We start from the raw sequence: 16,447 nt of genomic DNA, 5'->3' as shown, positions 1-16,447 counted from the left end.
CTGTCTTTTTTTCTCTTTTATTATTATCATTGCAGGTCAGGTGACCTCATGGTCCAGGTCATCCAAGAATACGGGCACCAGCAGCACATGGGTCCGCCACCAGCACAAGAAACCATCAGAGGTGAGTTGGATGAGATGAAACACAGTCTCTCTCTGAGTTTAGTTCAGCTCCACTGATCGATGCTGATGATGTGACAGATGTTTTGCGGCTGTTGCCAAAAACTTCTCTGTTTGGTGTTGTTGAGCGCTGACGTGACCTGCATCTCTTCTTGTACGAGTTCTTGTCTATATCAAGCGTGTATGTGTGTGTATGTGTGTGTTTCAGGCTCAGTTGTGTCTTGATCAGACCGACATAGTTTCTGCTGCTGTTGAAGATTTGTATGAAATCATAAAATCCACCTAATTAGAAAACTGTAACCATCTTTATATCACTTCTTAACCCTATGTAAATACAACCAGGCCGGTCACCACAGCTAAATCAACGAGGCGCATGAATGGGACAGTTTGGTTCCCTAAAGTACCAGGTTGGAGCATCCACATGGTTTTGATGAATGTTCTCAAATGACCACCCTGAGGGAAGGAACTGGCATAATCCAGTTGGAAAATGGTGAAGTGTACCAGTTGTGGCGACGCTTCTGCTGCCACAATCACACATTCCTCCCACTCCGTCAGTGAAGTGGCTTCAAATCTGTTTAAGGACGACTCGACTCGAGTTTCACTCCAAAAATAACCATCGTCTGCCGTTTGGGAACAAATTACATCCACTCTTAAAAAATTAGCAGAGGCGATATTTTTTCTTTTGTTTTGGTTTTGATGAATGAAACAGATCAGGCGATGACCTCAGAGGAGATGCTTAAAACAAAGATCTGCTACAAAATGAACCGACGCCATTGAAGAAGGTAAATTGCGCTCACTGCTGCTCTGATTTCTCACCGTGCATCGTTCAGAGAAACTGTCAAAAACTCAAACGAAATGCGAGTTTTTTTTTCTAATGTGACTTTTGAAAAAAAAAAGAATGAGTAAAGCAAAAAAAAAGAAAGAAAGAAAAGGCATGCCTGCCCCCGAACCACCTCGAAGTACAAGTCATCAGCAGAGCATCTGTCATGCCTGTGCATTTGAAGCTTCCTCCCCCTCAGCTCCATCCAGTTAACCACAGGCTGTTGGAAGGTCCTGTCAGCAATCAGTCTCTCAGTAATTACTACTGTAGCTCTCTGCTCTGACCCGGACCTCGGCTGAAGAGCCAGGGGCCACGTTCAATTTCATAACGCTGCCTCCTCGCCTCACTCTGGGGCGCCCTGATTTTTTCTTCTGCTTCTTCTTCTTCATGAAAGATGATGTTTAGCAGCAATTTTTATTTCAGCTTTTTTTTTCTCTCTCTCTCTCTCTCTGGCAGTAAGTGACAGAAAAGGTCGAACTAAGAAAGAAAAAAAAAAGAAAAGAAAAAGGGCGGGTGACATCTGACAGAGGTTCAGTGAAAAGTTTTGAAGTCATGTTGCAAGAACATTTGATGATTTTGACCCATTTAATATATAAAGATAGAACCTGACACATCCAGGGCTGCAGCTCGGTGCTGGAGCTTCATGGTAAAAACTTCATCACTTGATGATTTTGCACGTTGGTTCATGTGTCTAACTGAACCTGAGCAGCTTGAACTTGAGATTACAACCTGCAGGTGTTCACTGCTCACACTGACACACACACAGAAAACACAAAACGGTGCAATGTGATGAAACTATCACAGATGTTAATCACTAGTTCATTTTATTGAATTATTCAATTATTCACTTGTTTTGCTGAGGATGCTGTCATCTACTTTAAATTTTATTTTTTTTAACCACCACTCCCATAAACACATCATATTCTGCCCCTTTCCACAGATTAAAATAGTTCCCAGGTGTCTTAAAGACATGTCTGTGGCATGCCTCGGTCAAAATACCCCAAGGATCAAACATCACAGCTCTTTTCATCCTCTCAAAACAGCCCTGTTCAGAACGGCTGGTTTCAGTGCCTGTCCCTTTAAATGCAAATAAACCACTACTTGCCCCGCCCCTCCCTTTCTACTGGTCCCAGGTAGGGGTGGTATTATGCTAATTCAAAAACTAATGACATCATTGTCAGACAACTGATGGAACAGCTCGTAAAACCACATTGATTTTAACCTCAGGAGCCCGAAAATTACAGATTTTTTCTGTCAATTCTCACATTTTTGGGTCTGGGAGGCAAAACAAACACCCAGATAAAGGTTAAAGGGCCTTTAAAAATCGATATTTCCATAATACTATGTCCCCTTTAAGTGAGTGGTGGTGCAGCTTCCTGCAGGTACACGGCTTCACAAAGCGCCCGTTGTCTGACCCACATTTTTGAAAAAAAAAAAGGCAGCTTTTGCATCAGCGACTGACCAGGTGTGTGGAGGTGTGAAAGTTGGCAGCATTTAAGCTCCTTCTCCCTCTCTCTCTCTCTTTTTTTTCTCTTCTCTTTTCTCAACACATCTATTTTTGTTGTTTTCTGTGTGTGCAACTGAGTGTAACATCATGAATGGCTTTTGAGAACACGCTGTCCAAAACCGTTTGCCTCTTCTCTTTGTGATGGTGGTTTGTTGCATTGAGACAACAAAAAAAGACTGGAAAAAGACCCAGAATTCCCTGGGAGGAGATTTGAGAGGCAGTGGGATACAGCAGAGGTGGGGGGGGGGGGGGGGGGGTGGCTCTATAATGGCCTTTTGGACGTGTCTGTCCAGAACAGGTAAAAGCACTTTTGCCTTCTGATTCTTCCTGTGACCCAGTTCATTTGAAGGATACTGAGACCTATTGTCACCGGAGCAGAGCAGCGTCTTTGTGCGAGCAGTCCGGGGCTCTTTCTCCATTTGTAGGTTAATTGAGTGACTGCTCATATTTCTTGAGGGCGACTCGTCTTCTGTCAGCGTGTGGAAGAAGTGATGAAGAAACCGTCCGAGGAGGAGGAGGAGGAGGAGGAGTCTTCCTCTTCACAAAAACCAACTGCGTGTCAGCACTTCAGTCCGAGGTGTTTGCTGGTGAGTGGTGTCAGCGTGAAGCGTGAGGGGCCGTCCTCAGGCCACGGCGGCCACTTGGATGTTTTACTCATCTGAAGGTCGCAACCCTGATTAAATGTCACCCCCCCCCCCCTCCCCCATCTCTCTCTGTCTCTCTTTTACTTACAGTACTTAGCTGTGTTTGGGAAATCTTCTTCTTTTTGGAAAGGTTTCACTTGCTTGACCTGACTAATGAAGAGGAAGAAGGAGTTTTTTCTCTCTTTGTATCTAAGCAGCAGATAAATTAGCCTGAGAGGGATCAGAGGAACAACGACCACCATCAAATGTCACATTTACATGTGGCATTTTGGGTTGAACTAGTTCATCAGCTAAGTACAAGTCCACAGGTTTCATTGGTTAGTGAAATCAGCGTTTTCTCTCTTTTTCTCTCTGTCAAATATGCATCTGGTTTTTAAACTTTGCTGATAGACGAGGTTTCACCGGTTCAACCCACGCTCTTTCTTATGATGCTAATGTGAACGAATGTCACTGAAGTTATTTTTTTATTGTAGTTTATTTTGTATTTTCTAAATCCGAGCGAGGCCGTGAAGATTCCTCGTCCTCCGCCGGGAAGAAACTCCACCAGCCAGCGGCCTCCTCGTAAGTTTCTGGACCGGCGCTCGCCCTGGGCTGAGGGAGGTGTGGCGGATGGTAAACACTGTGCACTTGTAATGACAGCGTAGCTCTTTTCTAAAAATGAGCCGTCTCTATTTGCGCCTTTGCGAGTCTTTCACCCCGGCTCTGACTTTTCTTAGAAGTGGTTTAGAGGGCTTTACTTGGCGGAAGGAGGGCACAGTCAAATGCTTCCGTTTTTTTTTTTTTTTCCTTTTTCTTTTTGTATAACTGCTTTTATCTCGTTGTAGATGAGAGAGATTTAAGATTTTGAAAAATTGTGTTGGACAAACAGGAAGTCATTATGACATGGAGCACCGAGAGGCAGACGGCACATATTTGGTCTGGTGGTTGATGGTTTTAGGGGGGGGGGGGGGGGGCAGCAGAAAAACACACAGACAACAAACAAAGAAGAAAAAAAAAGTTAAGTTCAAAAAAAAAAAAAGCACTGTAATGTGAGTGTGCTGAGTCACCGATGTGAGGGAGGGAGGGAGGACTCTCTTTTATTTTACACTCCCCCCTCTTCGGAGAAATCCCCCTGCTCTCCTCCAGGGAATTGGGTGACACTTGTCAAAACATGGGCAGGACACACACACCCACACACACACACACACACACACACACCCAGACACAAACACTCACACACATTTTTTAGAGGGTGCTTGTAACACTATATTGAGATGGAAACATGAATACAGACACAACTTTGTAATCTGGGTTTGTTTTTGTTTTTTTCCAGTCCGGTGGTGTTGACATTTTGCACCACAAACTTGGAAGAGTGAACGAACGTCTACGTCCAAGTTTCTTGTTTCTTCTCAAACTTTTCTTTTTGTTTTTCTTTCTGTTTTTTTTTTTTCCCCGGTCGGTGGGTCTACGTACGTGGAGACGACGGTCGTTAAGACGAGTGTTTACCTGAGCTGTTTGTGCAAGAAAACATCAATCAATCAGTTGTGTGTGTGTGTGTGTGAGACGTTGAGCATAACTCACAGATAATTAATGTTAATGACCAGCACCTGTTACTGGGCTGTGTGTGTGTGTGTGTGTGTGTGTGTGTGTGTGTGTGAGTGGGATACACACAGCCTCAGTTCATAACAGGCCTCTGCAGATGTGATTCATGAAAATAAAGCGCTGATTAACCCATAAGGACCCACGGTGACACGGGTGTCACACCGCCTTCAAGTGTCCTGGAAAGCCCCTTACACATATTGATGTTGAACTTTTAACTCATGAAGTCCCTAAGTGACATCTACTCAACATCCTGGTGCAGTCACATGACTCTCTGTGAATCTCTCTATCCATGACAACATTTCCAAGATGGTGGCCAGCAGAGTTGGCAAATTTCACAGAGGCAGCTACTTTTAAAAAGCTTGCTTTCTGTCAATAAAATAAGCCACCACCCATTTCACAATGCAAATCCTTTTATAACATGTCCCTTGTTGTATTTAACCTGTTCTGACCTCATTTTTTGAAGAAACTCATATAAAACAACTTAAGAAAATATTGCTGTGACATATACGTCACATCGGGCCTTAGCCTTAAAAAAGTCAGGAAAAATACCATGTGACGCCTATGTCACAATGAGAAAAATGGGAAAGAACTGCTCAATTAAATTAGGTGATTCGGGTATTTTGAATTAATATACTCTATGTTGTTCAATTTAAAACATAATTTAAAAATGTTAACATAAAAATAAAGTCAAATTCAATCAATATTTAATAAAATGATATATCAGTCCGGAAATTGAACCACAGATTTAGCAGAGACACTCTTCTCAGTAAATGAACAAGATTTTAGTATCCCATGCTGGTCCCATATTAATGTAATTATGCTTTTTTGCTGTATTTTTTGTAATAAAATAGGATACAGTGTTCAGGATGTACTGACGATCATCAGGCGTGCAATAGATGTTGTATACAGAACAACAAATACAGCAAAGAAGAATGAGAGTTTACATAAGAAAATATTAGGAAACAAATAAGAAAAGTTAACACAGTCAAACAGTCATGAACCAGGTTTGAGACAAGGGTTCTGGACTGCTGTACTGGTGGGAGAGAGGGTCCCATGTGGTGCATTGTGAGAGAAGGACGTTTTACCCAGCTCAGTTCTGACGAATGGAATATGACCCAACAATCAGTTCTGTGAGTGGGTACCAATGTTTTGTGATTTTATAGTTAACAGAGATGATAAATAAGGAGACATAACTGTGAAAAATGGATAAAAACCAATGCTGTTTTCCCCTTACTGTCAGAAATGACCAGCCGACATTTTGATAAAGAGTGCCGTGATGAGTATTATATGAAGCATTGGAAATGAAATGTAAGGCTGAGTGGTAAACAGCATCCAATGGAATCAAAGTGGAACTAGCAGCTCTTCCATAGATGGCATATCCATAGTCTAAAACAGAGAAAAAATAGTGTCTCCAATTTTTTTCCTGTGGTGAGTAGGGAAACGGTGCTTATTTCTGTATAGAAAGCCAAGTATTGTTCTTAGTTTAGCAATGAGGGTGGTGATATGGTGCTTAAAATTAAGACAACTGTCCATCCAGATGCCAAGGTATTTGTAGTTGGAAAGAAAATTGTGGTTGCACAGCTTTTAAGGCTTCAGTAACTGGTTAAAGCCTTCAATATGAGGCAATATTCGCATTTCTATAGTGTTTGCCCTTTTTTGTTGTGAAACTTGTCTTAAAAAGGTGTTAATAGTAACCAGCAAATTTGTAATTTTGATATATGTTATGGAAATGCAAATAAAAGGTCAAATTTGTGTTACAGAGCAAAAGAAAATGTCAAGCCCATTTATTTTCAAGTGAAAATTTAAGTTACCAAAAACGCCCGATGTGACATATATGTAACATTCCAGATCTCTGACAATAGGTGGCGCTATTTCAAAAAAAACTTCAAAAATGTGTTCCATGCATTCCAATTGGTCTGTGTTTCACCCCACTTAATTTTCCTTCAAGTATAAATGGGTCTGGGTTCTTATGGGTTAATCCAGGTGTAATGATCTGCTGTAAGTGTTGATAATCTGACAGTTTGGCAATTTAACAAAAAAAAACAACAACCTGTGACTTACAATTAGTGCGACAGTGAAAAGTGAGTATGTGAAAGAACTCGGATTCACAACGGGGGAAGTGGAGCAGGTGGGTGTGAAGTGTCGGAGTAAAAACACTCATTCATCTGCTTTCATTTCTAGTCTCCTCTGTGGCCTTTCAGCTCCTGTTACATAAGTGTTGCTGTGCAGTTGACTGTGTATCCAGACTGATGGTAATGATGATGAAGCCGTGTTGCATTCAATGTTGTGGCTCGAACGAAGATGTTGTGGCGAAGTTGAGATCCTAGATTTTTTACTTTATTTTAGATTTTTACAGAGTTAAATCGGAAGTATTTTGATGACTGAGGAGTTTTTACAGTTCGACGAGGAGGTCGACAATCAGAGAGTGATACCGCTCACAATGCATCATGGGAGGAAGGAAGTGGTGTTGATGGGGTTGGATAAAGAAGACGATGGCTGAGCAGGTGTGAAACTCTCACTGTAGAATCATTGCACCGTGGCACAAAACCAACAGTTTTGTTTATTGCATTTTCATTTACACCACGTTGTGTATTTGACTGGTTTTGATACAGTTGTGTTTTATGTGAAGATGAGATGAGAAAGATGGGAAATGTTCGCATTTTTTGTTGCACTTTGTGAAGTGAAAAGAGGAAAATGATGATGAAGAAGTCGACACTAAAACCAACCAAGCTGGCGATGTAACGACAGATAAAAGTCAGTGTGAGTGGGTGTAACGCTGGATGGTGCCGGGTCGACATCAGTAATGATCAGTAGCCTCATCAGGAAAGTGCAGTAGTTTTACAGAAACTGCAGTCTGGGAACTGTCGGAGGTTGTTCTGCAGCCAAGAAGCGGTGAGAAGCTGGTTGAGCTGCTCAGCGGTTCCTCTCTCATCGTCGGTTCTTCCTCATCGTTTGCAGTTGCTGCTGAAATATTTCAATCAAATGAAGACGTTTGGGAAAAGTTCCCCGGGACATCGACGAGCTCTCTGAGCCGCTCTCGAGTGTTTTCAACAGCTTTCATGCGGAGCAAAGAGTCATTGTTCCTCAGGCAGCTGTATGTTCATCCAGATGTGCAGATGTTACAGGTGGATCGCTGTCAGAGCAGCGACGCTCCAGCGTTTAGTCTGAGACATCACAGCTCCTTCTTCTTCTCTCCTTCAGTGTTGATGTTCCAGCACCGTGTGTGTGTCGAGGATAAGTAATCGTGTGTATGGATACATACAGTATACGCGCTTGTGTGTGTGTGAAGTGTGTGTGTGTTGTGTGTGTGTGTTTCACCAGGCTAGCAGCTGCTGCAGCTCATTAGGGGCTGCTAGAAACAGCTGTGAAACTCCATGGCAACCAGATGCAAACAGCTACAGGAATGCATGGAGTTGATGTTAGAGTTACACACACACACACACAAACAAAAACGCACACATGCGCACACACACACACACACACAGATACATGCACACGCACGTGCAATCACACACACCGACACTCTCACTCACGTGTGCCAAGCCCAGTGAATGGATGAGCAGCCTGGACCGACCGTGGCGAGTTTTGCATGTCGACACATACCAGCCAGGAGATGAGTGTATACACACACACACACACACACACACACACACACACACACACACACACACACACACACACACACTGGACCAACAAGTTGTATTAAACAGGATTGCTCACCTGCCAGAGGAGGTGAGCAATGAGTGGGGAAAATAATGGGGGGTGCATTGATTAAAGATGGACAAAGGAGAGAAAACTGTATAGATGGAGAAATGAATCATGAGTGAATGAATATAAATCATCGGTGGAGGAAATAATGAAGGATAAATGATCAACATGTGATTGTGTCCTTCTCCGACTGATTTTGAGTCAGTGTACAAATATAAACTTAATCTCAAACATCTCCAGATTTCTGATCAATCATTGTCCTTTGGCCTTTGTTGTAAAGTTGAACTTTATGTATCTATTTGTATCATGTATCAGTTCTTTTTAAATGTGACCCGATCCATCAAAATGAGTCACAGTGACCCAAATTTCAAAGTTGAGATTTTGGTATCAATGGAAAGATTAGAAAATAAGCTTTAAAATGATACCCTGGTCAAAGTCATACATTTGATGGTTTTCGAGATGTGGCCATTTGAATTACAATCGTTCACTCTCTTCTTCTGTTCTAAAACCTGAGAAAATAGCAGTTAAAGTTTTTGCCAGTGACTCTGGCATCTGTTCCTGTACCACGTGATTACACGCACCCTATAGAGAATGTGAAGCTGACGTCACGCCGCTTCGCGTTGTGGGACGTCGGCGCCATCTTTGGAGGAACGCAAACGTAAACAGAGAGTGGGGACTGGATTCAAGACCCAGATTTACTCCCTCCACTGACTTATCCAGACATCGTAAACTATCTCGTTTTTGGTATTAGTGCATATACTACTGTGGCATTTTTTTACGCAGCAGTACTGTCCCACCATGATTCCTTTTAAGCGACTTTGGGGAACTTTATTTAGGGAGACGAGCAAGTGTTTACATCCGCGATCCTCCAAAGATGGCGCCCACCGTCCCACGGCGTGACGTAACTTCACATTCTCTATACGGTCCCTTGTTGTCATAGAGGCAGCATTCAATGACCCTCGGAAAGCAGAGAATCTCACAATTCAGATGCTTTTTACAGCTCGTTTCTATCATAAACGGTTCAGAAGTTGTCATGTTTTGTTGACATTTTGTAAAACATGTGCAAGCGTGTACGTTCGGGTTAGCATCGATGCTACGTTCGGTTTAGCATCGATGCTACGCTCTGTTAGCGTCGATGCTACGCTCTGTTAGCGTCGATGCTACTCGGTTTAGCATCTGTTTCTGTACCCGTCCCTTCTCGTCATAGAGGCACCATTTAATGACCGTCGGAAAGCGGAGAATCCCGCGATTCAGATGCAGTTTACAGCTCGTCTCTATCATGAACGGTTCAGAAGATATTTCATGTTTTGCACCGAAGCAGCACTCATTTACAGAGGGTTTAAGTTGCAGGTCAACTTTAATCATCATTTAGGCTACCTGCCTTTTCTCAATTATCTGGACTGTGAAACTTTGGGAGATTGTTTTTGAATGTCATTGCTTTGAAATTAGGGTAAACATTTTTTTTTTTTTGATTTTTTATGGGTTTTCCATGTTATCAGCTGATTATCTAAAAATAGAACGTTGCGACTTCCGACTCATTTTGATGGAACAGGTCACAAATAATGACTCCCGCATGCATTTTTTGTCATTAGGCCAGAATCACACACATCTGTAACAGCTTGTGTGCCAAGTCTCATGTTTTAGTGTCTTTATTGAATCCAACATCAACATGTTTATATGAAAATATCACATTGCCACAAAGTGACAGAGCTACTGGTGTCCATCCTGATCACAGGTCAGTAACTGAGTCCTAACCCACTACAGAGTGACTCTCCAGTAGAACCTCTAAGAGCTGATCCCAGGACAGTGATGAGCTCTGTCCTGGTTTTAGTATAGATAAGCTGCATTAACAACAGAGGAGCTGAGAGCAGCAGAGTGTGTACAGTAGGAAGCAGAGTGAAAAAAACTAAACCAAACAAAACACATTGTGTTGCGTTGCTGCATTTCCCATGACCCCTCATCCTTCTTCAGTTTAAGTGACATGTGAACAGACTCCTGCTTGAATCCTGTTCTCTTTGTACACAGACACAAAAACTAAAATATTCCATTTCTTGATTTATTATTTCTCTGGTGCTTCTTGGTGAAGGTTTTGATGGACGTGCACTTCTGGTCAGAGTTGCGGTGATGCTGAGTGTCCCCCATGTGTAGATGATTTGTCTTACAGTGGATGGATGGAGCTGGAACCTTCTAGAGATGGTCCTGTAGCTTTACCCAGACTGATGGACAGTCACCGCCTACTTCCTGATGTCCTCAGATGTCTCCTGTCCTCTCATTGCATTGGCATTGTTAGTCTCTGTGTGTGCGACACTGGTTTGGTTGGTTTCCTCTCTCTTTTAATCAGTGCTGCTCAAAACCGTTTCCTAAGGATGTCTCATCTGATTGGTCTGCTAATTGATCACTTGAACACCCACATGTGAGTCTGTTACCTACTTGACTTTACCAATGTAGCTGGGGTTCACTAGTCTGCTCGCCACTCATTCAGTTCCCTCAAAATGAGTGCATGGTAGAGGTCTTCACGGGTCCAATTTGACGGACCCGAACTCAAATGGACCCGTGAAAATTGGACCCGGAGCCGACTGGCCCCGAGCTATTATTGTAAATATGAGTTCCGAACCCGAACCGAACCCTTAAAAACCCGTGGACCCGAAATGCCCGAGTTGCTTTATGATTTAATACAAGTTGTCTACCTTTAAATAAGACTTGTTTTTATTACTTTCTGTTTCATACCTAAACGTAGTCTTCTTCTACCTGGTTCCGGCTGCGGCCGCTGCCAGCCCCCCCGGCCATAACGTGATGTAAACAGAAATAAATCCACGTCGTCATTTTCTTGTTTAGATGGTCATGTACTGTAATCCTTCTTCTTAGCCATTGCTAACGCCAATCCACCGGTCATTTCCTCTTGTTTAATTAACGTTATCATTTCGGAGTTTCCATGTGCTTTGCGGAGCATAACGTTACCGCGGTAACCACACGCTACGGCAACTCGATTGTTTAACTATTTTGAACCATTAACCATAACGTTACGTTAATAAACAAACTTTTTAACTGCCCCGAGTCCTGACCTAGGCTCTAACTTTTGCTTGAACTGTCACCTTTGACGTCATCATAAGAGTCGTGTAGTTGTTTTGATCACGTGACATAAGTCACACAGGCAGCTCGCAGCCTCGCATTGGACGGAAGGGGGAGGGCGGGGGTGATTGACAGCTGTGACAGCCAATCGCCGGGTCCTCTCGGGCACTGTAGGACCCGGCCTTTCACAATAAGAGACCCGAGCCCCGAGACAAACTCTACCGGTTCCGACCCGGCCCCGGAGTCACTTCCTGTGAGTGGACCCAAAACCCGAGCCGGGTTGGGTCGGAACCTCGGGTTTTTGGGTTGTCGGTTTTTTTCCGAAGACCTCTAGTGCATGGACATAAACCTGACATTTCATATATAAAACTGGTGATGATATCTAAAACCTCAACTACTCAAGGGTTTCCCATCTTTTCAACAGCACTGTAACTGAATGGCAGCAGGAGGTTCAAGTCATCTCAGAGATCTGGGCTTCTCCCTGTGTCCTAATCTGATCCCAGCCCTGTTGTTGTTGTTGTTGTTATTCACCTCCCATCATTGGTGTGCATTGTCCTCTTGGTCCCTTTAGGCTGTCTTTACACTACATGGTTCAAGTCAGATCAGATTCAGGCCTTCGTTATATGTGGAAATAAATCGGATATCCGCCAATGCGTCTGCAGTCTAAACAGACAGATCGGATTTTCCCTGGCAATGCGAGTCGTACGTCATCAATAATGCGTCGATAGTGCATATTGATGACAGTGTGTGTTGTTTACCTGCAGCTGGACCAGCTGACTTCCTCTTCTGCTTTGCTAGCCAACCACATGTCATCTACACATGCAGGTCGTTTGGCGCAAGCAAAGCAGGTGTAGATGCAGATATCAGATATGGCTCACGCAACAAATCAGATATCGGCAACAAATGGGAATTGGGCATCAAGGCCTGTAGAGTAAAGACAGCCTAAGTTTTCATCAGGAGATCGATCCTCCTCCTCCTCACAGAAACTGGTCCAGTCCGTCATGGTGCAGATTCAGCTCTGCAGATGTTTTAGCGAGATATTTTAGTTGTGAAAACAGTTTCTGTTCAGTTCCAGTAAAACAGTTAAAGTGAAGCAGAGAAAGTTGTCGAGTGTTGGAAGTGTTGGAACAGTTTTGGAGGTGGACTCTGTGGTGCAAAACTAAAATGTATACTTTGTCTGTGAGTTCTTTGAGTTTGTGGTTGACTCATAAACTAACTGCATTGGCCAGAGAACTTCTTGGCAAAATATAAACACTAATCAGATGGTGTGTGTGGTTGTGTGTGTGTGTGTGTGTGTGTTGTGTTGTCTGGAGGGAGGGAGGGAGGGAAGTGAATACTTGCTCACCCATGAGCATTTGTTTTGTTTTGCATGTATCACTGGTCTTCTTGGTATGTCTGTTTCCGGTTGGTCATCGCCACTTGTGTGTGTGGTTTTGTGTGTGTGTGTGTTTGTTTTTCATGGGTAAATTTCCACGTATTTCCAGTCATGTGTGACGAGCTGATGGCAGCAGCTCAAAGGATCGGATGCTGTTCCCTGTGGAGAAATCCAGAGAAACAAAGATGAGTGTGAGATGTGAGAAATAAACCGATGGACAATGAATCAATAACATCGTTAATGGATTCAGGGAAACAGATGATGAAGAAATGAAGTGACAGGGTGAAGTGATCATAAGAGGTGTGTGGCTGCCAGTTTAGGACGCTGCAAAAAAACAAACACAATCACCAGAACAGTGTCGGACTGTGAAACTTTGTGCAACTCATGACTTTGATGAAAGTTGAACTTCTTCTTCGTCTTATTGTTTTGGTATCATTTTCTTCTGCTGTAAGATAAAGAAGAAATATATATCCACTCGACTCTGCGCACTGTCACTTTGTGCAACAGCGAACAACAGATAAATGTAGTGATTTGTGAGGCACAACAACAACAACAACAAAAAACCCAGGACGTCCAGACGAGTGTGTGTGTGTGTGTGTGTGACTTTGTTGTTCTATAGATGTCGGGCAGTTTACTTCTTCTTTCTGCAGAGTGTTAGAGAGATAGATATATAGATACTTTTAGTCATCCAGAGGGAAATTCACATCTTCCAGCAGATTTAGGATCGACACAACAGAAAAACATTTTAAAAGGCACGCAATAAATACTAATAAATAATATTTTAAAGTGCATGGTTTTTAGTATGGTGTGAAGCAGAAGACGAGTTATCTCCTCAGAGTGGAATTAAAGAGAAACACGCCTTGTTAAAAAGCCATTAAGTGTGAAAATTACATAGAAGAAGAGGCACATGTTGAAATTTCATGTATTTTTCTTGAGAAATTTCAGGTTGTTCATAATGTTTTGTAAATAGTTCATTAAATGAAAACATCTTAATAATGTACCCGCACTTCGTTGCACTGAAACGAAGGAGAAAATGTAGAGTTCTCGTTATAGGCTTTATGCACAGCTCCACTACTTCCTGAACTTTTAAACAAGCTCCTTTATTTCCTGTCTTACATTACTGGACAAACTGATTAATCCAGGTGTGTCTGATGACCTCAGAATGGTCAGACACACCTGGATTAATCAGTTTGTCCAATAAGGAGCTTGTTTAAAGTTCAGGAAGTAGTGGAACTGTACATAAAGCCTATTGTTGCTTTCATTTCACTGGTCCGGCCCACTTGAGATTAAATGACGCTTTATTTGGCCCCTGAACGAAAATGAGTTTGACACCGCTGGTCTAGAAGAACCATTGTGAGCTCAGTGTCAAACTTTATTGGAGCTTTATCCAGTCTTCCACTGATGCTAACATGCTAACCAGCTAGCTCTGCTCAGAGGACGTCTTATCGTCTCATCAAGCTCCTGTCTCAGCTGATTTCACCCGCTCCCACAAAAAAAACAAAAAAACAACAGATTACACACCAGAAAAAAACTTAAACTGGCCGTTTTTAAGTGTTGTCATCTTGTGTTGAGTAACCAGTGACTAAAACCAACCTCTCCCACGCCGGCTACAGTGTTTGTACAGCTATTAAAAGGTCTGTGAATGCGTCACTGAGTCTTATAAGTGTGTTTAAAGCAGAAGTAAGCGGAATATTTGTGTTAATCTAAGTCTTAAATAGTTTTATCTTCCGACAGCAATCACTTCTATAGAGTGTTTGGTCTGAAACACGGGTCTGTCAGTCACTCTGCTCTGCTGTAAGCAGAGGAGAAAACTTTCCTTGTATCCTACAACCTTTATCCAATGAGGAGAGAGAACGGCATAAAGGGGCGGTCCTCTCTGTGTGTGCAGCCAAGGGATGCGCGTGCATGTGGTGACGTAGGGACGAGGACCAATAGATCCATGACGAGGATCCATGGCGGGGACTGCTAACTCCACCTGCTGACAAGAAGCCAAAACCACCGGATCGCTTACTTCTGCTTTAACATCAGTAGATGCTGATTCTTCTTCAAAGATTCAAACTTCCAACATCTTTCTAGTTACAAATGCAGAGCTGTGTTTCTCCTCGTGTCAGGTGAGATTTCCAGCAGTGAGATTTCCAGACCGCTGACGTCCTGTGAGGAACCTGAGAAAAGCCTGGATGGATTTGTAGCTACATGTTGTGTGTCTGTCACTTTTCTCCATGAGACTTAAAACATTGATGTTGTTTTTTTTTCTGGGGTGTGAGGAGAAGTCACTCCTGTGGACGACGTCTTCGTCTTCAATCACTAACTGGAGCAGATGAGACAGATTGAGGGATGAAGAAGCCTGAAGAGCTGTAGTTAAGAATGAAACAACTCCTGGACCACAGCGAGCGAGCGTCACAGACTTGATGATATATTAATGCAGGAGCATCTGATGGAGGATCTTTTTTTTTTCTGCCCCCCACCCCTTCCTTCTCTCAGAAATGCATTTTTTTTTGTTGAGTGGTTGTTGCTTAAAATGACTCAGAGTCTTCTCAGCGTTGGAGTGGGCGTTAATATGAAGCCAGTGGAGAAGCTGGTGTGTTATTATAAGACTGTGCAGACCAACTCCTATTCACAAGTCATGGTGTTTATTTTGGCCGGCACACATGCACCAGATGGGTGGAGTTTGGTGCATCAAAAGCTATTCAGAAAAGTCACAGAAAGTACACGGAGAGGCAGAGGAGTGACTGAAGACGTGTTTGTGTGGCAGATAGCGCTCGGCCGACACCAGCCGCCGATCTGTCAAATGATATTTGAGACTTTTGATCCTCTGACTGCATTACAGTAGCTCTTTTCATTTGATGTTTGTCTCTTGAAAGCTGCACTTGAAGTAAAGTTGCCGATCCTCAGATTGGGCGTCTGTTTTAATCATCTTCGTTAGTAAATTCTGCTGCAAAAAAAAAAAAAAAAGCGTGACAACCAACTGGAGTTTGCAGTAGACGCAGATAGGCGGAGCGGCATTAATCATGTAGTTGTTTTGGTTGTTTCATTTTTTTGTTTTTTTTTCAGCCATGCTGCTTCAAAAACTGGGTCACATCTCCCCCCAGCTTCTTGATTTGCCATTTTTACCAGATCGTCTGCCTGAGCCTGCCATACGAAGAATGATATTTGCATCGGACTCTGTGGGGGGAAATTGGCTTATCCCTCCTGCCTCTTAAGTCTCCTTCACTCTTTCTTGTCAGTGACCCAGTTTTTTAACCTTTATTTATTAAGGGAAGCTTTTTTTTCTGAGCTTGTCTGCCCTCCCTCTTCCTCCCTTAGAAACAACTTTGCAGCACATTAATGATTTTACACACATTAGCACCTTTTGCAGCTGCAGAGTTCAAGCCTGGATGATGATGATGATGAAATTTTTTTTTCTCGTTTCTGTTCTGCATTTGAAAACCTCTTTGTCTCTGAAATGATTTTCTCTCTATCGGAAATGTTTAGCTTAATTTTTCATGCTGTTACATGATGTCTGCATGTCCAAGCTGCCGCCGAGCCGTTAACGTCTTTGACATATGGTCATTTAGTCGCTGCACTGAGGAGATTCGGAGGTTAAATGCTTTGCCCAAGGACATTTGAGGAAAAGAGCTTTTCCTGTT

At 42.8% G+C, this 16,447-nt stretch overlaps 1 protein-coding gene across 1 annotated transcript in view; it reads left to right on the top strand.

The window, feature by feature from the left end:
• The window catches only part of jade2 (jade family PHD finger 2), a 193,530-nt gene that overhangs the window by 33,804 nt on the left and 143,279 nt on the right, over positions 1-16,447 (top strand). The window contains exon 3 of the mRNA XM_083987249.1: positions 36-121. Within this exon, the coding sequence (XP_083843375.1) occupies positions 36-121 (86 nt within the window). The remainder of the gene's footprint in view (positions 1-35; positions 122-16,447) is intronic.

This window comes from Trachurus trachurus, assembly GCF_905171665.1.
Source record: "Trachurus trachurus genome assembly, chromosome: 14".
Taxonomy (NCBI): domain Eukaryota; kingdom Metazoa; phylum Chordata; class Actinopteri; order Carangiformes; family Carangidae; genus Trachurus; species Trachurus trachurus.
The sequence above is the reverse complement of the archived record's forward strand: the minus strand, read 5'-3'. Positions and strand labels throughout refer to the sequence as shown.